At 37.7% G+C, this 27,527-nt stretch overlaps 1 protein-coding gene across 1 annotated transcript; it reads left to right on the top strand.

Annotated features, from left to right (window-relative positions):
* The first annotated feature begins 449 nt into the window (after positions 1 to 449).
* hpxa (hemopexin a) lies at positions 450 to 11,882 on the top strand. Its single transcript, XM_041807677.1, has 10 exons — positions 450 to 609; positions 900 to 976; positions 1,084 to 1,161; positions 1,303 to 1,460; positions 1,748 to 1,901; positions 4,458 to 4,670; positions 5,155 to 5,250; positions 7,402 to 7,532; positions 8,146 to 8,290; positions 11,374 to 11,882. Exons 1-10 carry the CDS (start codon positions 551 to 553, stop codon positions 11,598 to 11,600), a joined length of 1,338 nt encoding a protein of 445 aa, XP_041663611.1. The 5' UTR covers positions 450 to 550; the 3' UTR covers positions 11,601 to 11,882.
* Positions 11,883 to 27,527: the final 15,645 nt, after the last annotated feature.

Below are 27,527 nucleotides of genomic sequence, written 5' to 3'. Positions count from 1 at the left end.
GTGATTATGTATGCAATTGTCCAGTGAGACTGTTACACTGATAAGCAGTTGAACAGGTTTACCTCAGGTGAGTGTTTTCAATAATTAAAAGCATTCTGTGCAGACAACAGCAGAGTTTACATTATTATTGCATATAAGGCTGCTGCAACTAAAACAGAATGCTTTTATTTGATACATATGTGATAAAAATGCATTATAGAGGGCAGAGTTTTGGCTAAGGCACACAAGGTACACATGTATTGATTAGATTTTCGTTGTGATTTGTGAGCTCTCCAAATTCTCTGAATCTCTGATGTCCAAGGACTCACCCACGCTAGTTCCTGGTCTGAGCTGGGGGACAAGTGGAGGAGTTCTTTTCATTGCACAATAAACATTGTGGGCGTATTTGATAATCCCAACGCCTGCACATTGATGCTCCTCCTCCTTTGGTAGCCAGATACCTTGCACACACCAGGTTATAATATAAATGCTTGTGCAGCAGCTACCAGGGTACTTTTAGCCCAGCTCAGCTGTGTGTGCAGGCATCTCCTGGACCAGAGGACTAGTCGCCATGAAGCTGCTCGGCCACATTCTGTGTCTCTGCCTCGCCCTTGCTCTGGCAGGGGCTGGGTAAGTAGTCTTTAGCTGAACCTTCAGAGTCATCTTAAGGATTTTTACATTGATCCCTTGAGTCATGCAATTGTGGGGCTTTCTTCAGGAGAAACTGATAAAATACAAATTTTTATGTAAATGTGAAGTGTAATTGTTGGATAAACTTTAGAAAGTTATAGCCAAGTTATCAAGCTTTTGTTTTTTAATAATTGTTCCAAAATCCTTATTGTAAAGCAATTTTACCTTTCCAAATGTGCTGAATTTTCCAAATTAATCTTTTTTTTTTTTTTTTTTTTTTTTTTTTACAGTCACCATGGTGGTAGTCACACTAGCGGCGGCGGTGCTGGCAGTCACAGTGGTCACGGTGGTCACGGTCGTCACGCACGTGAGTCAACAAAAAAGAATCCACAGTTAAATAGTCTATTTTGGATATCTTTTCATTCTGAGTACATTTTTAATTGTGAATGTTAAGGCTTTGTTTAAATTTTGCAGTTGACGCTGATCGTTGTGAAGGTATGGAGATGGACGCTGTTTCAGTAAACGAGGAAGGAGTCCCATACTTTTTCAAGGGTAAGAGAAGAGTCTTGCTTCCCTTCATCTTCAATTTTTATCCAAAATAAGAATTTGAAATAAAATCTAAATATTTAGTTTTAACTCAGATTGTTTGAGGAAATTGATACGGCTCCATCTTAAGGTTGTATATCTGCTCAGATGACGATTTGTACAAGGGCTTCCATGGCAGAGCAGTGCTGTCCAACGAGTCCTTCGCTGAGCTGGATGAACATCACCACCTGGGCCATGTTGACGCTGCATTCCGCATGCACTATGAGGACAACCCCACCGACCATGATCACATGTTCTTCTTCTTGGTATGGTCAAGCCTTTGAGCTGTTTTTAGTGGATAAAATGTTCAATTGTGGCTTGTGTTGGAAGTTTAACAATCTCATCGTTTAACCCTTTATGTAACAGAGGTTGATATTTTAACCTTCACTTTGGAAGGGTTAAATATATAGTTTGCCACTTTTTGACATCCATTTGAACTACTGAGCTTATGAGTTAGTTGCCTGTCAGTTGTCAGAAACAGTTGATATATTGTAAAAGCATTTCTATATGGTTATTTAATTTCATCTTGAGCTTTCTATGATCCTTGACACAGGACCACAAGGTGTTCAGCTATTACAAACACGAGCTGGAGGAAGGGTACCCCAAGGACATCTCTGAAGTCTTCCCTGGAGTCCCTGACCACCTGGATGCCGCTGTGGAGTGTCCCAAGTCTGAGTGTGATGAGGACTCTGTCATCTTCTTCAAGGGTTGGTGCACATTTCTACCTACTATATATTTGCAGGAGAGTACCAGAATCACTCAGAGGGGTTTTTGCATTCTTAGGTTCTTGAGAAGATGCCCAGTGGAACTTTACTTATCCACGTTATTTAATGTCCAGCACTTTATGTAAAACTCTGTATTTCCTCCTGAATTTGCTTTACCTTTAAATAATTTCTGGAGTGAAAAATGACTATGATCCAAATAGGGCTGAACGATTTGCAAAAATAATCTAATTGCAATTTTTTCCTGTAATACTGCAGATGCGATTTAAAATGTGATTATTTATGTTCCTCTTTTTTTCTGCTGTTCAACAAACATAAGCAAGAAATCACTCTATATTGTAACAGGTACAATTTTAGATTAGTTAAACTAGGGCTAGGCCTAAATTGAGAAAAAATATCTTACTGCAATTTTGGCTCATATAGCAAATTTGATATCAATTGCTTTATTGAAGGAGATGATCATTTCTCATATTATTCACATTTTGAAGAAAAAAAAATTTATGCTTGAATACGAAAAGTAAGATTTTGTAAAAAAAAAACATTTAAAAGGCAACTTGAAGGTTTGAAGGCTTTTTTTGCCTTTTTTGCCACTTTTATCTCATTTTTGCCCCTTTTCACCCTTTTTTCCCCCACTTTCACCCATTTAAGCTACCTTTTGTCATTAAATACCACTTTTTCCTAGTTTTTGCCCATTTTAGCCACTCCTTTTTGCCACTCTTAGCCCATTTTGCCATTTTTCACCATTCTTTCCCCACTTTTCACCCATTTCATCTATCTTATGCCATTAAATACCAATTCTTTCAAGTTTTTTGTCCATTTTTGTCACTCTTGACTGCTTTTTGCCCGTTTTAGTCACTTTTCATTCATTTATTTGCCACAGTTTTGCCACTTTTGGACCATTTTATGCCAGCTGTAACATTTTTTTGTCACCTCTCAACCATTTTTTGCTACTTTCTGACCCTTTTCCTCCCAATTTTTGCCCATTTTCACCCATTTTTTTTTTTTTGCTTTTTGAGCATTTTGCCACATTTAATTTATTGTTATTGCTACTTCAAGCTGTTTTTGCCACTTTTCACCACTTAGATTGTGGCTCTTGCAAAGGTATTTTTCAACATTTTGGCTCTTTGGTTGAGCAGGGTTGAGTAACACTGGTATAAAGCATAAAAAAAGAAAAAAGATTGTATCAAACTGATATTTTTTAAACCTTTCTGGTTAAAGAAATATTGCGCTGTCTGGATTTGAAAATCGCAGCATACCATATTTCGATTTAATCTAATATGTGATTAATTGCCCAGCCCTGGATCCAAATACAGACAATATTAGTTTTGAAGTATCATGCCCATATCACTATAATAGCTTTGTCTTTAGCCCAACGCTTGCAGCAATCTTTTAACATCTGTTTAAAAGATTGTCTTAGCTTATTGCCATTTTAAATCCAACATGGGTCAAAGAAGCAACTTGTTGAGTTAAAGGTCACCAGAGTTTAGGTCACAGGAGCGGCTGCAAATACTGTTGTGGCTGGCACCACAGCTAAAGCTAAGTTAAATTCATGCTAAATGTGCTATTTCTGCAAAGTTCTTTACTAGCTGAAATAGCTGAATAGTTGAAAAACACACGCAGGCAATGGACTTATTATAGACTTTGGACTAATTATATGTAGATTATGCATCATATTTATTAATGACAGCTGACAAGGAGATTTCTGTACAAATATGATCAAATGTTCGGTCATTCTTGATAAAACGTTTGCATTCTTGATCGTTTCGGGGTTGATATAATAGCTGTGGGGATTTAAAGACAAAAAGATACCCTACAATTCACAACAGCTATTTCATCATTTCACCCCCACCCCCCTTAGAAGAGAAATGATACTTAAAACTGTAGGTGCCGTTACAAAGAATTTAACACCCAGACTTTTAAAATCCTCTTTCTTTGATTTTATGCACAGACATGAGTTTGGTGTGTCATCACAGGTTAGTTAAAGGTAAAGGAGAGAGATTGTAACATATTTGCATGCACAATAATGCACATATAAATGCATTATTGCTTTTAATTTACAGAAATATAATACTAATGTTGCAAATCAGATGTATTTGCCAGTCTATCATTAGGCAAATTCATCTTGAAAAGCTTCAATTCACAGACCATTTGTGTGAATCAAACACTATTTGGACCAGTCGGCGTCATGTGAGAACAAGTGTGGGGGGGTTTAGTCATAATGACAGCCAATCGAATTGGATGAAAGGATGACTTAAAACACATAAACGTGATAAAACTGTGTTTAAGAAAGATTTGATATGTTCTTATACAGTTCAACCCATGTTTAGCAACACACTGCTGCCAGGACTTTTAAATCTTTTAGCTTCACTTGAGGTGGGGTGTTGTTTTGTCCATTCTTTACCAAGTCAGTGTTCTCATTGCAACTTGAGTTGTCATTTTCATCTCAAAGTGTCATGGTTTATTCTCAGTTACTTGAGCTATCTCCAGAATATTTCAAAATAATATGTCTTAACATCACTTTTGGTTCTTTTTTTCTTGTAGGAGACCAAATCCTCCACTACAACGTCAAAACCAAGGCTGTAGAGGCGAAAGAGTTCAGGTCCATGCCAAACTGCACATCTGCTTTCCGCTTCATGGAACACTACTACTGCTTCCACGGACACATGTTCTCCAAATTTGACCCCAAGACTGGAGATGTGCAGGCAAAATATCCCAAAGAGGCTCGTGACTACTTCATGAGATGCGCCAAGTTCGGTGAGTGGAACATTTATGAGTGTATGTGTTATCACAAGTATAATGTGGTTGTTTTAAATAATTGGAAAAACAGCGTCGACTTGCTTTGACATCTGATGAAAACTACTGTAAACTAATGAGACCATGCCGTAGGGGTTAAATGTCTTTGGAAGTTTTAGTTCTCCTCTGAACATCAAAAAACTTAAAAACGCTGAAAGGTTTTTCCGTTTATCTTAAATAGTATCTGTTTTTGGCTATAAAGTGATTAGCTGACTCCCCTCCAGCTACGCATCAAAACACAGTGTAAAGTTCAATTAGAGTTGACAGAGTTCCCAGGAACAGCCCCATATGTTAAAGAATGATGTTAAAATGTTTTCCTGATAAACTATAAAAGTAAATGACATTGAAGTACTTATGAAAGTTTGAAAGCCAGAAGAGCTTTCAAACATAGAAGAGGTGCATGAATATACATTAAAGATCAACAATATGCATGTTTTCTGTGCAGGTGAGGAGAGCGACCATTTGGAGAGAGAACGCTGCAGCCGAGTTCACCTGGACGCCATCACTTCTGACGCCGCTGGAAACATGTATGCCTTCAGAGGTGAGACCTGAAATGGGGGGGGGGACTTATTCAGCATATGGTTCCCATTTTTTTAATAGATATGAAGTAATAAACATGTCCTACACTGAATTCACAGTAGCAGCTGTTCTTTATTGTAGAGGATAACAGGAGACATATAGTTAAATTCATCTCCTTTGAGATCCAAGTAAATCAAAATAGTCTATTTAAAATCACTTAGCTATTCAGAAATTCAAATACAGTAATATTTAACTTTTCAAACTTAATACAACCCTCTCGGTTGTCTCTCTTGCAGTTGTTTTTCATACTCTACCTATAATATTTTACTTTACTTTACTGTAAGCCCACTTTAATGTGTAAGAATGACTTTTGTTTTACTTCTGCATAAAACGGCGCTGCTGTTTCTGTAATGAACATATGAGGATTATATAATGTTACTAAACCTGCCTGCAGCAGCTGCCTGAAGACAGTATTTTTATTTAACCTTTATTTAACCAGATAAAAACCCATTGAGATCAGGATCTCATTCACAGGCACAGCACATGTCATAAGAACAGTTACAAAGAAGTGACAGTATAGATTAAAATATACAATTTTAGAGGTGCAGTAGTGTTTTGAAGTGTGAGAGCTATAACACAACAACAAACAACAGTTTAAGATTTAAAACACAGGCACTGTTCAGTGGTCTCACGCTGTCTGTCCCTCAGGAAAGAAAAGACGGCTCCAAGCGGAATAAGTTTACAGAGTTTCAGTTCAGTCTGTAGAGTATTCCACACAGAGGGGGCAGCAAAGCTGAAAGCTCTTTTTCCAAATTCTGTCCTTACCCTAGGAACAGATACAACTAGTGAAGTGCAGGAATGCAAGGCATAGCAACTGCTTGTTTTCTGCAATAAAGTGCACAAATAAGGGGGAATCAAGCCTAAAAGAGCCTTATAAATTAGGGTCAGCCAATGTGCATATCTGCGAGCACTCAGAGAAGGCAAGTTTAATTTCATGTACAATTCACAATGGTGGGTGAGACAACTGCAGCCAGTGACAAATCTCACTGCTGAATGAAAAACAGTGGCCAAGGACTGGAGACATTTGGATGATGCACTCAAATAAAGCACATCCCCATAGTCAAGAATGGGCAAGAAGGTTGCTGTCACTAATTTCTCTCTGACCTTGAGAGAGATGCAGATTCTATTTCTAAAAAAGAGCCCAAGCTTCACTGGAAGTTTAGTGACAAGATTATTTAAATGTGCTTTAAACGAAAGCTCCTGATCTAGGATAAAACCCAAGTACTTGTAATTTAAAACCTGCTCTAAAGGTTTTCCTTTGGATGTTCTTTTATTTGTAATGTTCTGTGGTAACACCTTTGTATGAGAGAAAACCATGAGCTTGGTTTTATCTGTGTTTAAAACCAATTTAAGATCATATAAACAAGAGTGGATAACATTTAAAGCAGCTTGTAAAAACTCAAAAGCCTGAGTGAGTGAGGTTGAACAGCAATAAATAATGGTGCCATCTGCATAAAAATGATACTTTGCATTTGACAAGTATCAAGAGCCGCTTTTTGGCTCATGTCATTACAAATAAGCATGATGTGCAGCTCATGATCTCCTGATAAGAAGTCGTGCCGTGTGTCGATGGAGACTGATGTTTCTGTAGAGTTGACCTTTTTACATCTTGGACGAGTCATGTCCAACTCCTGACTGTCTTCTGTTTGAAGAAACCTAAAATTACTCAGTATCTTTGATTTGTAGCCTGCTGGCTGTAGGTAAACACTATCCATGTTTCCAGTCTGAGTATCAACATGTTTGGGTCTGATGGGAGAGACGTGCGCTGTAAAATCAGTATCGATATGTGGAGCGTGTGAGGGTATAATATTGCCATATAAATTTTTTGAGCACAGGCCTAATATCCCAGCTGATCATAATTATTGTAGTTACTTTAAGTTTTGAGAAGTTAAACAAATAAAAAGTCAATAAATAACTAGATCAAAAGCAAAATCAGGGATTGGGTGTTTAGTAGGTTACAAATAGCATGAGACTGTTAACTCATCCATTAGAACTCTGCAAAGACTTTTAAGTCTTTTGGACGGCAAGTGATTTATCATATCCCAAATTGTTTGTTCCTGTTTTCCTACACTGCTATTCTCGCAGCATCTGTAACTGCCTTCCTGTCTTACAGGCCACCACTTCATCCATAAAGATGCAGCCACTGACACACTGAAGGCTGACTCCATCGAGAGTGCTTTCAGAGAGGTGCACAGTGAGGTTGACGCTGTTTTCTCTTATGAGAATCACCTTTACATGACCAAGGTAAAAAAAAAAAAAAACAGTGTTGCAGATAAGCTATACAGTGCTTAACAAATTTATTAGACCACCCTAACCCTAACCAAAGTAAGGTTTATACCACAGCTGCCCTATATTAACAGCATAGGTAATTACCTAAATCATTTTTTATGTTTCTGCAATGGTTAATACACCAATATGTAGAAGCTCTTTAACCCAAATGACATTTTTTATGCTAAAATATAATTATTATTGTTATCCATGAATTTTCAAATTTACTGATTCACAAAAAAACTGAAAAAATTGTAAAGCACATTAATATTTCTTGATTAATGTCAAATTATAGTTATTTACTTGCATTCCTGAACAGAAAAATGAGTTTTAGTGGTTGAATGTTATGCTTGATTAATTTCTGACTTCTCAGAGAAGCCCAGTGTAGCTCATATTTGGGTGAATTCAGTTTGAAATCCCTCATTCCTGTTCAAAATGGTAAAACGTGGAGAGCTCACTGAAAATGAAAGAGTCCGCACTTCATGATGCCAGGTGGTCTAATAAATTTGTTAAGCACTGCATATAATGTTGATATTATCATAACTTTTTCCAAAATTTTAACACTTAAGTGAAACTCTTCCCCCTTCAGGGTGACGTCCTGTATGTTTACAGAGTAGGTGAGCCTCACACTCTCCTGGATGGATACCCCAAGTCTGTGAGGGAGGAGCTGGGCATTGAGGCTCCTCTCGATGCTGCGTTCCACTGTCGGGGCAGCACTGTTCACATCGTCAAAGGTAAAAGCACAGATCATTAGTGACGCAAAGATTATCAGGACAGGAATATTTTGTAGGCACTTGACCCACACATTATGAACACTTAAACTAAGAGTTAGCATGATATTGAGAGTATTTATATCATCATTAATCCACTGTTTAAGCTCTTTGAAATATCAAAAATTTTGAAAACATCACCATGAAATTTTGTACGTATGTTTCACAAAACCTGCAGGCAGCTGCCTCTGCCTCAGTCTGCTCTGATGAGTTTGATTATCCTCAAACAAGCACATGGCTAAGTGCATGGACCATGAGGAAGGCTCGAGTTTTTGGGAAAAATACTCGGTTGAGTTTTGTTCAGATTATGTTTATAAAAGATGTGTTCCAGTCTAATTGATGTGATTCACTATAAAATAATACCCAAAATATTACCTCTGAATTAACAATGACAATCCAGGAGAAGTGTATGCAGTGATTCTGCTCTCTTTACTTACACTTTTTTTTTTTATTTAGAACATTCAGTGGGCATCAATGTTTGCAGTCATGAAACTGTCAAAGGTTTATAGATCAGGACTTATAGGTTCTCTGAAAATGATGTCACACAGCAGTGGAGAACACCAGTTGTGGGGCAAGAAGTAATTCCTGCATAGAGAAATGCTGACAGAAAGGCCGTGTTATGAGCTGTTTATGACTACGCCAAGCATTTAAAGAGTGAAGATATAGACATTCTTAATTTTTAAGCAACTTTTGAGTCACCAAAGTAGTGAAATATTCAGGCAAAAAAGAGTTAAAAAAAAAAAAACATCACAGAGAAAAGGCAACAGGCAGGAATTTTAAAGAAAAAAAGGGCTCTGTCTAAAGCCTGGATGAGCTGCTCATGATGGTTAAGCTCCCAAACGGCTCTCATTTGGAACCAGTTTGAATTTTTAAATAACGATTAAATAACAGCAAAAATGGATGAAAAGAAAATGGCATGGGCTCACATAAAGGAGCTGTTTGATAGAACAGGCTCGTTCGTTAATGGCACATCTTTTTTGATTACTCCACAAAGTTTATTTGGTTGATAGCAAAGCACGGTTTCAATTGAAAGCATGTTTATGACAAAATGAGGGTTTTTCAATATGCTAAAGGAGCTCAGCTAGCCTCCTAGCTAGGGTTGTTATAGTTAACTAAAACTAACTAAATAACTAAAACTAAAATTCACAAATCATTTTAGTTAACTGAAACTAAATAAAAACTGAGCTTTACCAAAAGACGAAAACCAACTAAAACTGTATGGTGCGCTCAAAAAACTAACCAAAATAAAACAAAAATGGAGACAAAATATCCTTAGTTTTAGTCTTTGACACAACCATTCTGACTGGCACCAACACACAAGTCTGAGGAGTGTAAAACGGCCTGATCTGATTGGTTAAGACTTCACAAAGTGGTAGTTTAATGTCTGGAGTTGTATTCAAACATCATCATTAAGTAAATAAAATGAAAAGTAAAGAGTGGCCTGTTTTAATATGTTTTTAAAAATGTATGACTCTCACTCAGCCCCGACATCTATCCGTAAAAAACTAAAACGAACACTAAAACTAATACAAACGAAACTAAAATGAAGCACTTTTGCAAAATAAAAAAAAAACTAAACTAACAAACCAGCAGTCAAAACTTATAAAAACTAAATTTAAATCGAACACAGAAAGTGAAAACAAAATAGAAATAAAAACTAAAGAAAAGTCCAAAACTATTATAACCTTGGTGCAAGACTTCTCGAAGCTCTAGACTGATGCTAGGTGCTGAAAGGTCTGCTGGGCTGAGTTATCTGTGATATTGATCGCCTCCACACCAGGTTACTCATTAAAACTGTGGTAAAAATCACTTTTGTAAAGTTTAGGAGCCATACTCTATGTATGTACAAATTTCTGATTATAAGTGGAGTTTATAGGTCCATTTAGAGCTGTAAAGTACTTACTTTCCTGTCCATTCCTGTTCATTCCTTATGGCTGTCCCCTAACTGACATTCATGATCATGTGATTGCAGAAGCCTATTGAAAACTTTTAGGGACCAGGTGATACCACTGTCTCTCTCATCAGCTCTCTGTTGATCTGCATTAAACACTTAAGTTAACATGTGCATCTTTATGAGGTTCTAAAGGGTCTTGTCAAAAGTCAAATCCTGGCCAGTTAATGACAGTAGTCAACAGTGTGGTCTTTGATGAAAGGTGGATTACGGCAGGCAGCAAAGAACCCCATTTCAGGCACCCTTTTGGTTTAGTGGTCAAGCAGGCGTCTGTACAGAGGTGGAAGACCTCAATGCATGAGTTGCAGGATTGATTCCTGATCCCAGTGTTGTTTGATGTACGTCTTCCTCCACTCTTTCACCCCATATTTCCTGTCTCTCTGTAGCTGTTCTGAAGAAAAGAAGACAAAAAACAAACAAACAAACAAACAAAGAGCCCCACTTCTGCAGTAATCAAACAAAATCCTTTACCTGACTGCACGTCTGTGTGGAGGCATCGACGCGTTTCTGAGTTCTTTAACAGCTATTTCTCTGTATCATTAGTTAGTTTTTAATGGTGGAACTCAATATCTAGATAGAGATAGATGGATGAATTCTTTACTAATACCAAAGAAAATTTGAGATAGCCACTAAATCTCAGTGTTGAAAGTCTTCTGCTGTTTTTCCTTCTATAACTTGGATACTTTGAGATACATAACATACTTTTTTTTTTAAACATAGTGTCTCTTAATCTTTCCTCTCCAGGCTCATATAAAGAGCATAACAAAAAAAGAAAAAATAAAGATGGATAGCAAGAAAGTCCAGTGCTGCCACTAAAAGATGAATCAGTTCATCATTAAATGATCTGCAGATCAATCAGTTACAAAAACAAGCTCTTTTGCAGCCCAGTATGTAGCCCTGGGTCCTAAAAAGTCACTTTTTATCAGTACTTTTTTTTTCTGACTTTCATGTCATCTCATTAATACTATCAGTTAACCTGTTGTAGTATATTCATAAAAGGCATGGTCAAAGAATGGATATTTATTTCTCTGCAAATAAATACATGTACACACTACAGGATGTGCTTACATCTCTTTTTTTTCCTACTGTCATCCAGGTCAGGAGATGTTTGATGTTGATATGTCGGCAGCCCAACGTAGTGCAGGCAACCCGCGCCCCCTTCCACTCAGCAGAGTCGACACTGCCATGTGCCACGACGAAGGATTAAAGGTCGTCGCTGGCAACCACTACTACAACTTTGAGAGCCCCATGATATTTAGTACTGCTAAAAGCATACCTGAGCAGCACAAGGTCTCTATGGACCTGTTTGGATGTGATCACTAGGTGGCTCACTTTTAACAAATCCAATATGCAGAACGTCACAAACAGCACAATGAAAACATGGAAAAACAAAAGCACCAACATTATGACATAAGAATCTATTCTATTTTCTTACTTCATATCATGCTTAGGGGTCCTGTTTGTTTTTTCTGTGATTCATTTTGTACAGTGTTGTTGTGAATAAACTGAAGAGGCAACACAACATAAAGTGTGTTTTGTTTGGCAGTAAGAGACTCCGAGATGGTTTTTCCTTCAGTCAAATGGAAAATAAAATTGTCATTGTCACAGTTGCTTCACAGGGTTCATGTAAATCTTTGAAAAGACTTAGATAGTGTTAGATTACACATTTGAAATTTATGCCCATAAAAAGTCTTCAAAAGTTAGATTTTCACCAGTGAGAGGTCTTAAATTTTAGAAGGCACTTTGAGTAAGAAATGTCCTTATTTAATCTTTGTTTTCTAGCCAGCATTGTACAACTTTAGTAAGAATCCTTCACAAACTGTAGCATAAATATTCTCCATAATTCTGGTAATTCATTTTTAATTCTAAATGTTCTGGGGGAGAGCCCCAGACCTCGCTCTGATTTTATCTGACTCACTGTAATTTAATAATCTCTGTACTTTTGTTAAACACTGGTCCAGTTCTCTAACATCTGGGCTACCATGTTGCCCACTAAAAAATCAGTGCAGTTCACCCTTTTTTGACAAGTCTTTCCTTGCAAAAAAACATCATTCTGCTTTTTAGTAGCTCTGCTCAAAAGATACTCCCTGTGTTGGTCAAGCAGCATGCTTTGACTTCACTCTGAGCAAGCATTCATAAGCAGAGGGTATAGTCATCAACACACTGGCTCTGGGATTGATTGCTGGTTTTGGCATGTGTGATGCATGTCTTACCCCACTCTCTCTCCCCATGTTTCCTGTCTCTCCTCAGCTGCCCTTTTAAATAAAGGCAAAAAGCCCCCAAAATAGTCTAAAAAACCCATTAAAATTGAACAAAGTTATAGGTATGAGTGTCTGTCCAGATTCTCTGTTAAGCTGGACAAACAGCCCCATCTTGTGACATAGATGGCTTAAACTTACATCACATATCTTATGTGTGTTCTTCATTCACGTTGTCTGGGTTGGATCAAAAATGTTGATTATATATGGGGAATCTTTTGACAGGCAGGCGGACTGCAGCTTCTGGTGTCTCAGAGCAGTTGCTGGCTTCAAGTAACTAGGAACACAACACCAGTTCCACATTTGAACATTAAACTTATGTCTGGATCTTCCATCATTTACCTGAATTTTCATAATTCTGTCTGCTAATTTAGTGGAATTTGTCTGCAATTAGCTTGGATAGGTTGCAGAAGTTTTATGAACAGAGTGAGCTCCTCATTTTTCAGTCCCCATTAAGACTGTTGGAACCTTTTTACAATGCCAGAGCAAACATACTGCACATTCTAGCCGTTCTCCAGTAGAGGGCACTAGAGTTCTTCATTGGGAACAAGTTCAATGACTGAAAACTTTCAGTCTCCCTCTGTATATTTGTCTCTGTGCTGTTTCTCTCCAGCAGGGTAGCACAGATAAGTCAGAGCAGGTGTTCAGTCATTTTATTAAGAGATCTGAGTTAACCACAGGGAGATGTTGTTTTTGTCTGATGTCAGTACTTTCTCACTTGAACCTCCACAAATCAAATGAAGGCGGTAGAAACCTACAGTACATATTGAATTGTTCCAGTGCAGTAATGATTGCAGTAAACTCCAAAAAAGCATTTAAATACTCCCAACTTTTCAAACATTCATCAGGATCAGGTTATGTTTTAAACTTGATTTACACTTTTTTAGATTCATTTACAGTGATTTTTTTATTTTTAATTGGCAATCAAATAATGATATTAAACATACATACACACACACACACACACACACACCCCCACACACACACACACATATATATACATATATATATATATATATATATATATATATATATATATATGGTTTGAGGGCTGGGTGATATGACCTGGAATTTTTTCACTGACGTTTTTGCTTTTTTTTTTTTTTTTTTTTTTTGTTTTTTTTTGGGGGGGGTAATGATATTAGATCAAAGTTTAACAAAAATAAATGATGATGTACTAAAATGCATATTCAAATATTCATCAGTAATCAGTAGATACATCAGATCAGTTCAGACTAATAACTGGTGGTCTTCACTGGTACACTCCCAGTGTAACAGTTTAATTGGTTGCTGTGTTAACTGAAGACTTTCAGCTTACTGGTTCGTTACAAGACAGAAACAAATAGCCTGATTATATAACCTTTTTCTATATCATAATTTCCTTATCAGATTTGCATGTAATGAAAAAAATTCACTTACACAAAGCCATGGATCGTCACCAGGTTGCACAGTCACTTTTTGAACGGCAACACCACTTGTATTTTGGTCAGTGACATGACCTCATTGTTTTTGTACAAATTCATTATTTCCCTTTCAAAAAAAAAAAATCAATTTATGGCATGTATCACTTTGTTCTGCTTAGTTTGAATACATTTTCAACTGAATAATATAATTTATTTCATATTTTGGCATCTCAAACCCTAAAAGTGGCACAACCGTCTGAGTAAAAGAAAAGATTATTGAGGCTATTAAAAGGGCATTTTAATTGTGAGGAATAAAAATTAGAATACTTTGGGATGATTTTATTGCTGAAATCTTTGGAATAAACAAATGTTATTAAAATGTATCATATAAAGTCAGTAAAACCATCAAAGACTTGAGCAGGCCACCAGCCTTATAAAAATATGACTTTAATGAATCAAATTAGTCTATGGCAGAATGTAAAGACTACAACCCTGCAACACTGTCTAGGTAACCAGGTAACTCAGTGTTTGAGTTTTCCTCCATAGCGCTTCCGTGAAGCTGACCGAATGGGGCGCCTACTTCTTCTTTATTTGGATTTCCAACAGGCTGCTTGTCTCACAACCCCTGGCTGCCTGTCATGTGACTACAGAGCCAGCAGTGTGTGGGATGGTGCATTGGTAGAGAGAGAACTACAAGGGGAAAGGAGACTCTAAATGTTGGTTTTGATTATTTTTCAATTAGTCGCCCAGCACTAATCTCCTCGCATGGAAATCAAAAGTGGGAGTGTCATAACACAGAACACCCTGTTGACCTCAAACAGCTGTTAAAACCCTCTGTGCCTCCTAACCCTCTGAGTGAATCCACCTGTCCAAATGAAACATCATGACAACTATGCATCTATTAGGAGATATGTGTAAGACTGAAGTCATAACGTTTGTTTACACTGGAACTATTTCAGCAACTACAAAAGTCTTCTAGCAGAAAGGAGGTCCAGATCCAGACTGTGACTCTACACTCTAGAACAGGGGTCATCAACTTTATTCACGCAAGGGCCATCTTTTTCTTGACAGACACTGTGGGGCCGGACATTAAATTAAACTATACTGAAATCAATGTTTTGGTCGAATTAACATATTTTTTTTTTAAATATATACATATTTCATTGAAAATGAATGGAACTATAAGTTTTGAACAGTGAGGCAATGTCCTTATTACCTCTTATACCTCTTATACACACTTATCACCTATTCTGAAGCCAGCCACAACGGGGCGATTGAGATATTTTGGCTACATATTTCTGGAGCCTTCTTGATGTCTATCACTGAGTTTGATGCTAATAAGCTGTGTCGTGATTGGTCAAACACATGCAAGTTCACAGAAAGGAAGATTGCACTCTCAAAGAGCCTTAAAGAAAGCAGCTTAAATTAAAACAGGAAGGATAAGTTGTTTTTTTTTCCATGCAAAAATGCAGCAATACATTACCTATTTGTTTCTTTTTTTGAAATGTTGCTAAGTTGAAGGTTGTATTTAAACTTTAAGAAAAGAAGTTAAACAATAGCATGCCATATTTTTCCTTCTCAAACTTTCTTAATTAGATTATACAAGGGCCGGTTGGGAAGCCACTGGGGCCCTGATGTGGCCCCTGGGCCTCTGGTTGATGATCACTGCTCTAGATTATCCTTCCCCGTGCTCTCTCCCTCATTTCCAGCATAATCAGACGTCCTGTCCTCTCCAAATAATAAAAAAAAAGCCCAAAAATAAATCTGTAAAACAGAAGAAGGCTGATATCATTTGACCCCCAGAGCATCACATCCAGTCTAGTCTTAACCTGACACGCCAGATGGATGTGTTTCACACATCCATCTGGGAAAGCTTCAATAGGAAACATTTGAGAAAAGGCAGAGGCTTTGAAAAATCCCCGGAGTATGATTGGGTGAACGTTCTGTCTGTCACATCTCTATGGGCCAATCAGAGCAACAAAGCACATGACATAGCCGCTAGCAAGCTGCGCGTGCACAGCTACTGAGGAATAACATGAAACATGGCAACTATAGACATGTAAGTACTCGACTTTTGTCATTTTTTTAAAAAGAAAACAACTCACTGCTGTTCTTTGTTCTGATAAAACTGGCAGCATCCACGCTAATCTCTTCCTCCATAACTGCACCATTTCTTGCTGCTGCTTGTTTACGTCACGACTCTGCTGCACCTGAAAGTACTGCCCCTCGTAGCTGATTGGTGCTGTCACTTTCTGACCAGGCCCAGACGGTTTAGATGGGAGCTGTGCAAGATGGATTCGCCAGTGAAAAACAAGGAAACAAGCATATTCATCTGCTTTGCAAGGTTAGCCTAGTCTTGGAGCCTCATTTTTCTGACCTAAATCTGACTTAGAATGTACACTTTAATGCTTCGCTCTTATAGGTACAGATCTTAAAAGAACAGGTCTATTTGATTTATCCTTAAAACAGTTTTTGCCATTATTAACCCCAGAAAAGTTTATTTTCAGTCCAAACAAGACTGTGAGTAACAGTCTAAGAACTCTTGTTTATAAACACCTCGGCTCTGCAGGGATTTTTGGCCTCTCTCCGTCCTCAGTGACCTGCTGTTCGTCGTGCAGCTTTGAAATGAGGCAATGCGGTGATGTCAGCTTCATGAGCGGGGCTGAAGTCTCTGATAACAGCACGCTTCATCGGATCACACAATCCCTGACTTCACTGCACTGCCTGCTGGGATGACAATAGAGGCCCAAACACTGTGGCCCTTCAGCAGCATGGATATGATGCCACAGTCAGCCACACAGGCTGCCAGGCCACAATGCACACATCAAAGCTGGATAATGTGTCTAATGAGATCAACATGTTTTCAAAAAGAGAGCATAAATAATCTTGTGGCCTATCTGTGGATTATTCAATTCACTTGGAAAAATCCCATGATTCAAAATTATGATTTATGTGTTCAAAAAACATTTGTAACATTGCAGCTGTGATGGCACGATAAAAGCAGTCAGAAGGCCAGAAACGTGGGTACAACATGGTTTTATTTTGAAGGTCCATCAAGCTAAAACTGATGCCGATTTCTATGCCTGTCAATATTTGTTATATTTCAATAATCTTAGATGTACCACCTTTAAAACAAAGCTTTCTCTGTTTTTATAAGAAGCAGAGCAGCTTTTTTCTATAATAAAACAACATATTGTTGCATTATATGACCCTTGGTGTTCCTCAGGGTTCCTTCCTGCTAATAGTGATTATTATAATTATTATTATAGTTATGATTGATAGTAAAAGTAAAGTAGCAGAAAAAGAAGAAATAATATTAGTATGGTATGATATTACAATATTTGAAATTAATTATTAATTTGTTATTATTTTCAGTAATGTTATTATTATAAATATTTGTATAATTTTAGTAGAAGTAGTATTAGTTTCATTATTATATTTATTATAATTAAAAAATATAATTCTTGTGATCATCATCATATTTTTGATAATATTTATAATCATCTTCATCACATCATCAGTATAAATAGGGTTAATAGTATTATTTTTATTTTGATTATGAATACTTATCACTATCATCATCATCACTTGTATTATTACATTATAATTACTATCATCACCATCAGTATTATTTTGTCATTATTACATTATAATTACTCATACTTCATCAGTTTAATTATTATTATTATGGTTGTCAGTATAATTTAATTATTAATATTTAACACTTTCATTATCATCAAGGTAGGTAGAATAGAACTACATTTAAGTAAGCACAACAAGCACAAATGGCTTATTATTATTTTCAATATGATTTATTATTAGTATCACTATAATGATAATAATAATAATTTTTATTACTATAAATATAATTACTATTATTGTTGTTGTTCAAAAAAGTTGGATGAAATTGGACTTAACTGTAGTTAGCATAACTAGCAGTGATATCTTAATACACAGTAATTTTTACTTTAGCATATCTTGTTAGTCTGAATTTTGAGAGGCCAGATTTGTGATACTTGATATTTAATCTCTCGTTGTACGAGACCACATTTGACAGAGTAAAAAAGGACCAAAATGTAGAAAGTAAAAACTTGCAAAGAAAAAGTAATTTTATTAAATTTGACATTTGCTGTAGAGACAAATGAACCCATCAGAAATTGTAACTCCTGCAGAATGTATTTCCCAAATACATCTGCATCAATTCAATAACATAAACTTTACTGCTGTATTTGTGCAGTTTAGATTGTGCAGAAGTCGGCTTGTAATCTTATAAATCATATAAATCATAAAATAACCCAATATTAAGTGCCAAGGAATGGTTATAGTGTTGCCATGGTATTATTGAAGGTGTCAGAACCATTTGAAATGTTCTAGTGCCATAATAAAGATTAAAATTCTGTTGTTATGACAATCATAGTGCACATATAAATTTAAATAACACTCTAACACTCACATATGCATTGATAATCACTCTGCCTTTTTGACTGCTCAAGTGTTGTCATGTTTTGCAGTTTAAATTTAAGAGAAGTAATCGCTGAATGGTGTGTCTATGGGCATGTACAGTATGTGTGTATTTTTATGTGTGTATTTGTTTAATGTTGTGTCCATGCTGTTTGTTACGCTGCTTAATTAACTGGACTGGGAGGGTTGACGGACATCTGCTCTCAGCCTGTCGTTTAGGGGTAGCTTGACCCCCAGAAAGCGGGTGTGTGTTTGTGTGTGCGTGTGTAGAACAAGCAGGTATGGACATTGGCCAAGACTGTGCCAGATAAACGTTGGATTTCATGACCAGATGGTGCCAGCTAGCGTCCCCTCTGTAGGCTGGTGACCGCTAAAAAAACAGTCCCTGAGATGTAACCCCAGTGCCCTGCATCAAACTGTCAGAGAGAGCCGAGAACCAGGCTGGTAGAGACACACTCATAGGACCAAACACACACGCTAACACAGGCCTGTACGGTAAAATAATGTTGAAGCTCTGGAAAGGTTTTGGATTACTGGTAATAAAGTATTTAGCAAGTTTTGAATGCTTACATTTATTATGGTAAAGATGAAGCCCCTTGAAGAAGAGAGCCCCTGTTAAAAATCATAGAGATACATCGACTGTGAAAATTAGGGCTGATACAGATGTGTAAATGACTTAGCTGATTGCCAGAACCATTTTTTTGAAAACAGGTGCATCCCAAAACATTAAAATATCAAGTAAAAGTTTTTTTCCCCCTGTGATTTACTTCAGAAAGTAAAATTTTCATATATTCTAGATTTATCTCCTACAAAGTGAAACATTTCAAGACTTTCTTTGTTTTAATATTGATGATTATGGCTTACCGCTGATGAAAACCAAAAATCTACTGTCTCAAAAAATTAGAATATTGTGGAAGGTCAAATTTTCAAAGGTTACCTGAGCCTTTATTCTCTGACTCTGTTTCAGTACACTCAACCACAATCATGGGGAAAACTGCTGACTTGACAGATGTCCAGAAGACACCCTCCACCAGTAGAGTAAGCCACAGAAGGTCACTGCTGAAAGGGCAGGCTGTTATCAGAGGCTGTATGATAGTTTATTCATGGAAAGCTGACTGGAAGGTAAAAGTGTGGTAAGAAAAGGACCAATGACCTCAGCCTTCAGAGGACTGTCAAACATAGCAGATTCAGAAACCTTGGCGAGCTTCACAAGGAGTGGATTTAGGTTGGAGTCAGTGGATCAAGAGTCACCACACAGACAAGGGTCCAGGAAATGGACTACAAGTGTTGTGTATAGTGTCAAGCCACTCCTGAAACACAGACATCACAAGCGTCTCACCTGGACTTAGAAGAAAAAACTGGACTGTTGCTCAGTGGATCTGGAGGAAGATTTGAAAGGTCTAGAGTCAGAAGTGCTTGAAGTCCAGTGTTTCCTGTTTCCACAGTCAGTGATAGATTTGGGTGCCATGTCATCTGCTGCTGTTGGTCCACCTTGCTTTATCAAGTCCAGAGTCAACACTCAGCCTTTTAGCGCCTTTCATGCTTCCATCCGCAGGGAAGCTTTATGGAGACACTGATTTCCTTTTCCAGCAGGACTTGGCACCTGCCCGCAATGAAGCCAAAACTACCAGGAACTGGTTTACTCACCATTGTATTGTGTGGTTGATAAACCAGCCAACTGGTCTGTCCTGAACTCTGTAGAGAATCTCTGAGGTATTGTGAAGATGAAGATGAAGATGAGAGACACAAGACTCAACAATACACACAGGCTGAAGGCTGCTATCAGAGCAACCTGGGCTTCATTACACCCCAGCAGTGCCACAGACTGATTGGCTCCGTGCCACATCGCATAGATGCAGTAATTTGTGCAAAATGGTTCAACCAAGTACTGAGTGCATAAGTAGGCGTACTTTTCCAGAAGGTCAACATTTCTGTATTATAAATCCTTTTTTGACTGATGTTTTCTGATGTGATGTATTCTAATATATTGAGAGAGTGGATTTTATTTTTTATTTTGTGAGCTGTAAGCCGTATTTATCAATGTTAAAACAAAAATAGTCTTAAAATATGTCAGTTTGTATGCGATGTATCAGGAAATGTGGAAGTTTCACTTCTTCAATTAATCCCAAGGGGGGAAATGACATTTTCATGATATTCTAAATTTTTGAGACCTTCTTCTTTTGTTGTAACACTGCCTCTATGTCAACAACAGATTTTTCTTCTATGTTAGACCCCCCACACATGGTGATTGACAATGACAGATCTTATGTTGTGGGGCGTCCAATGAGATAGCCATCACAGCACACATACTAACAGATTCAGTCACCAACAATAGTCACCTCTATCAAACTCTGAATCTCACATGTTCAAACAAGACTTTAGCATGAACAAGTCAAATGAAAGTTATTGTTAACTGTCTGCTACATTCATCGCAGTAGAAGCGTGGTCCAGCTCCTCTGCTTGCCAGTTAGACTGTGGTATGGTTTTACAGATGTTGTTTAAAAGCTTGTGTTGTTGCCACAAATCATCAAGTTGGTCCTCCATTTCTAACCATTTCGGAAAAGTGAATGGATTTTAATCAAGCTGAGAGTCAAAGGTGCTGATTCATACTGCTGATGTGCTTCATACATGTTGGCTGACAATTCAGTTTTCTTCAAAAACTTTCTTAAACAATTGTTTGTGCACCAGTAAATTTAAATTACTTGACATGACTCAAGATAAAACATCAGGTGGATGGATAAACAACAGCAGTATGGGTTATGGTGGGAGGTAAACAGTTTGCACTTTTTCAACACTAGCTGGGTTTCCATTATAGTTTTTCGCAAAATAAAAGCGATATTTCTTAAAGGGTTACTTCAACATTTTGGCAAATTTTCCCATTTCCATAATCCCTATTGTCTTACTAATAGGTTCGTTACCTTTAGCTGTCGGTGCAAGATATGACTTTGGTGTCTTACGGTAATCCGGCTTTCCCTCATCAAACTCATCAAATACACAATCCGACAACTCCAAAACACTCTCGTGGACAAGTTGTGACCTGTACATTCACCACACTATGAAATAATAACGTATAATTATGTAACATTACGACACATGAAGCAAATACTCGGAACTATTTCTTGAGTGAACCACTGGGCGGAGTGACACAGTGCAGCAGCCGTGTCTGGAGTGTAGTTGCGGCTTTGCTTTTACCTTTAAAATGTCTCCGTCTTGTAATGTTCCATGATTATTTCATAGCGTGGTGAATGTGCAGGTCAGTTTATTTTATATATATATACCATCAATATTAGGGTTTTTACAATATGGTGATATTTATAAATAAAATCTAGCCGATATCAATACCAATATATAAATGTATAGACCTAACAGAATGTGGAAATGAACAATCAGCATCTCTTTTCTCTGCTGCACCCCAAAGTTCTTAACAATGATTGGCTGTTAGCTTTGTTAGACATTAATTGAAGCTGTTATTAAGGCTGTTTTGGTTTTGTATTTCAAGTACATGCACTTACTAAGCATATATTTTGGTTACATGTTGGTTTTAGAGATGTAAGAAACGTTTTATATATTGTGCTACAGGTTTTTTTGTTCTGTGCTACAAGATTGTCGGCCTCTGTAGCACCAGTGCTATGAGCAAAAAGAGTTAACATACAGCCCTGCCTCAGCTCTAACATCTTCTCCTTCAACCACTTCTCAGGAAACCTGCATTTGATAATCATTTAGATGCACACATCGCTCAATCCCAAAGTTAGCTTAGTGTTAGAGACACAGCAGAGCTTGAAGCATGCAATGATAGCTCAATAGGCCAGGAAATGGACAAGCATGCAGACTGATGTCAGATCTGGTGAAGTTCCACCACATCTCACTTGTGCTTAAAACTTGATTTATAAAATAGTATAACTAACCCATGACCTCTTCTGACAAATACAAAAACTGACAACAGTTTTTACAAATTTAAGGTTACAAATTTCAGGTTTGGTCTTACTGTTAAGACTTTTTAATTCATTTTAAAAGCCTAATTTTTTGCTAGATAAGGTGATCAACTTTTAATACTTTTTAAGTCCCTGCAGACTGGGGTCAACCAATATTAGATTTTTGGGCCTAATATTGATTATTAGTAATTCATGAGATGGATAATCAATATTAGGAACTGGTATTGATTTATTTTGACATACAAAATGTACAAAGTCTGGAAAAATTAAAATGGCATGATTAAAAAAAGTAAATGTTCAAATAAAGATTTAAAGCATTATCTCTTTTAATTTTCCAGTATCAGAATATAATACAGTTATCACAAAAGCAAAAAATTAAGAATAATCACCATGATATAAATTAAGGCCATGTCAACCAGGATGAGGATCTGTAAGGTTCAATGTTTTTTATTTAATATTTTGGGCTGGGTCTTTTTTGAAATAGGATTGCAATTTCCACACTTCAGTTAGAAATTAAAACATGTCAAGTTTCCCTCCTCAGCCTGTCTTTTCTCTCTGTTCTTATTTATGCTTCTCCATATCTACTCCCTCTCTACCCCTGTCTTCTGTCTGTAGATACCTCTGTCTCCTTCCTTTCCTTACATTCCTCCCTCCTCTCCTCCCTCCTTCATGAGTTTGTACTTCAAACTTTTTCTCCATCTTGCCGTCTGAATCTGCTTCTCTCTGCACTTGGCAGTGTGCCTGGTCTTTGCTCTGCTGCTGTTTTTGCTGCCTTGCTGTGAGCGTCTCTCTCCCTCCCTCCTTCCCTAAAGTCACCAGCACCTCCATATCCTCTCCTACCACCTCCTCCTCCTCCTCCTCCTCCTCCTCCTTCTCCCCTCCTCAGCAGAGTCTCGTGGGTTGGGTTGTGTGGAGCTGTCATCCCTCGCTGGTCCTGCCAAGCTGCCCATCCTGGTCAGAGGGGAGGCCGGGGCAAACGGTCGGGCCGTCGTTGTGGGTCCGGCCGACCTCCCACCACTGAGCGGCGGACCCCCTCAACAGATTGAGCCTCCAGCTGGCCGGCACGGGGCCCACCGCGGCCCCATGCTGAGGGCACACATGCCACAAAGCACCAATTCCCACTTGCACACAAACACACAGACACACTAACATGTGCATGCATGGTGAGACATGACTGCCAGCATAAAGACACAAACATCAAACTGCAGAGTGATCGCTTATTAACTGGAGGTTAAAGAAACCACAAACACTCAAAATAAACACACATTAAAAGAGTCATCTCCTTTAACCTTCATGTTTAAGTCAACTAGTCAGCCCTTCCTTCAGGTGTAAAAGTTTTTTTTACAGTATTTCAGGCAAAGTTACTAAAATTGTCTCATTTGTAGTGACATAAAGTAAAATCTTAGGGAGGGGGAAGGGATAAGGGAATCTTTATGTACCCTTCAGCTGCTTTACTTGTTTTTTTGCTTGTTTTCTTAACTCTAAAATGAGGACAAAACTGTAATATTGATCAATATCAAATTTTATTATGGTCACTTTAGTTCAAAATTAAAAAAATTATGTAAGTTACAGAATTGTCACCCTTTTCCAAGCATTTTAAGAGAAAAAATGCATTTTTCTTTTGAAAATAAGATTACAAAATACAGTATGTGCACAACCAAAGACCAAGATGATTTAAAGGAAGTTTTCATTGTGTTGGTGGTTGTTAGAAAAAAAATAGTGGTTGACTGATACAGGTTTTTTTTTTTTTGGGGGGGGGGGGGGGTAGTAGTTGCTCATGATTACTGGTATTTGAAAACAATTTACAACAAAAATAAAGGTGAGTTTTTATCTCTGCAAACTGTACATCTTACAATTTTTGTGTGTATTATCTAATAATATAAGTGCCCCCAACTTAAGTAGAAGCAGCTAAACCACAGTTTAAAAAAGCTCTAATACAGTAATAGTCAGGCGCTCAAAATCTTATCAAAATAAACAGACTTTTAAATCTGATGTGTGGAGGCATTTTGGTTTCCCGGCGTCAAAAAATAAGAAAGGAGAAAAGTTGACGGATGAACAAAAACAGTATGAGGTATTACTGAGGTAAAATATTACTGTGGGAATTTGATAGCGTTCCATCCCTGATGACTATGTAGTCGAAATTGGAGCCATGTTTCCAATTTGGTGTTATTCTAACATAAATGAGGGCGAGGGAAGGGAAAACTATTCACTTACAGATTGATAACAGTGGAGGATGAACATCTCATGAGAATAGAACAAATTTTCTAATTATTTAAAAGATAGTTATTAAGACAGATATTATAAAGTATTATATTTGTAATCGGTGAGTACTCAAAGTAAGTACTTGTACTCGTCTGGAACGATGTGGTATTTGTGCATCCCCGTGCTTTTTTTGCTATGATGGTATTATTATTACCTCCACCAAGGAAGTTATGTGATCAGCATAACACATTTAAATGCATATTCAAATGTACTAGATCCCTAGAAACTCAACTTATGTCAATGCATAAATTACTAAAAAGTCTCTTTGTGTTTACTTCTTTGTAGATGCACCTGTAGTTTCTAGTTTCATTTCTCTCCTGCTGAGGCTGCTACTGACAGCACTGCATTTCCTGATGTGTGCACTTACAGTACAAACGCTCATGCAAAATAACAACTACATAATTTTATTAAACTTGTTGAAAATAAGAGGTTAATTGTTTATTGAACTCAGCTGTCACAGAGGTACTAGCAAGCATACGGAGCTACAGGTATAGCTGCTTCTCCAACCTCGTCTAAGTCATCATGGACCTAAAACAAGCATGATGTAAGTTTAAACACACCTATAAACAGTTGATTTAAGCTGTCATGCAACTCATTACTGCAGCATTTCAAGGCAAGACAAACCGAGTTGATCCATTGCAGCTCATAGGCCAACAGAGCCAGCACACTCAGTTTATGTTGCTGTTATTACAGATGTGGAGCGGAAAGAATTCGTGTTTTATGTGATTACTATGCTGCACATGAGAGTTAAGGCTACCTTTCACAGTCAGATAAATACAGGTACTAATGACAAAGCTCATCTAAACTTATTAAAGAAAAAACAATGATAAGACGCATAAAAGAGAAGAGGTGTAGATGGGCAAATGTTTCATTGAAATGTTGATGCATGTGTCCTGTAAACACTAATTCTGATCCTGACGTTTCAGTTCAAACGTGTTCTAGAAAAGAAAATGAGAATACAGAAACAGTTGGAAGTGTTGGCTATGGTGACACTGAGGGATGAAATCCTCAGCACTGGGAGTTGTGTTTTTTTTCTTGTTACTTTACTGTTGTGTTATAAATATACCTCATGAGCCATCGTACCGTCCTTCCTCCTATTTACACCTAATCCCCTGTTTGACTTTGTGAATCCAGTTAAAACTCTCACCCTGTCTTCATTAGCTACACTTGCACAGGGAGGTTTCCTGCCTGCGTAGGTCCTGGGGGCCCCCAGACACCAGAGCAGAGGCCTCCAGGGGCCACAGGAGCCAGGCTGCACACTGTTGGTCTGCAGTCTGTTCTCCAGTTGTGACAGCGAACGCATCCTTATGATGACAATTAGTGGCTGTTAGAGAGCACAGATGAGCCGGGAAAGGTAGGAGAGAGAGAGAGAAAGAGAGAAGAAGAAGAGAAGAAGGGAGAGAAGATGGGGGAGGGGCAGATGCTAAAAAGCAGAGGACAATTAACAAACATGGGAAAAATACCCACTAATGAGGACGGCGAAGCTCATGGGACGAAGTGAGACGGAGGGGAGGTGGGATTATGACTTTAACTCTACAACAGGGGAGCACCAGGGGGGAGGGAGAGGGGGAGACAGAGCAGGAGATACTTTGTGATAACAAATGTGTGACAGAATAAGAAAGATGTACTTTACTTCATGCGTCTGCTCACTGTCAGTTGACTGACACCTGATCTTAGAGCTGACTTTTGCTGGGAAATCAATTTTACTCATCCCATTTTAGTTCGCTAGCGTGTGGTTATGAAAGTGTCAGGTCAAGGAAACAATTTACCTTTCAAAGCCAACAGGCTGGGCAGAATCAATATCTGTCATCAGGTGGAGCCACCTCACAAAGCTCCAAGCTAAAATGCCTGTTCCCAGTCAGAGAGTGAACGGTCCAACAGGGTATATGCAGGGAAGTGTTAAAGTTGATAAATCAGTTTCGCAAAAATAAGGGCTTTTAGAAAATATTCAAAAATTCTTAACTACAAGGCCAGAAGGTGTTCATTTTGTAGCAACAATTTTTGGTTTCTGGAATCTCATTTAAACATATTTGTATGTATGATTATTAGCCATAATGTCATAATCCTTTGTTACCATATGCTATGTGAGTGTGAATCCATGTTATATGCTCCCATATAGTTTGTATTTGAAAAAAAAAAAAAAAACACCCACAACCATCGTGTGTCCCACTATGCATGCAAAACATAAAAAGTACAAAAGACCTCTACAGTTTTGGGACACAATTTCAGCATATCATCAGTTTGGGCTATCATGAAGATAGAAATGGCATCATTTGTGCTGTGAAAGATTTGTGCAATCGTGTTTAACCCCATAGGAGTTAAAATCCACTCTCATGGGATGATTTCTCTCACATTTAAATGACTCGTTTAGAAGAAGAGACAGTAAACATTTCAGCCTGAGGCATCACCGGTGTCATTAGGAGACACCTGTTTATAGGAAAGAAGCTTGTTACTCAGATTGTTAGAAGGAGGATCATCCCAGCCATAATTAGACAACAGGCTGAAGCTGCATGTAAACAATCATGGCCATTAAGACAAGTCAGTGAACTGTTTTTAATATCGTTGTTCCGTACACTAAAAAGCCCTCAGTAGTGTCAAAGACTTTCTGGGTTCTGTCTTTTTTATGTAGTACCAAATTGCTGAATTGCTTGGATACAACTGTTTAACCCCTAAAATGCTCCGCACCAGGATCCATCTGTGCTATGGTTTAGCTCTGTCAAACATCCCACACTCTAACCCAGTGTATCAGTTTCTGAAGCCAAGCATGCTACAGCTTATCAGCTTGATTTCACTTTCATAAGGCCATATGGTAAAACACAGAACAACATATGATCAAGCTACATTGCCTTGAAGATGCTTACTTGATTGGATTTGGTGCAATTTCTGACTTTTATGTAGATAAAGTGATGAGATACATGAGCAGAAGTCTGTAGA

The sequence above is a fragment of the Cheilinus undulatus genome, linkage group 15 (assembly GCF_018320785.1).
Source record: "Cheilinus undulatus linkage group 15, ASM1832078v1, whole genome shotgun sequence".
NCBI lineage: Eukaryota > Metazoa > Chordata > Actinopteri > Labriformes > Labridae > Cheilinus > Cheilinus undulatus.
This window is presented reverse-complemented; position numbering and strand designations above follow the sequence as displayed.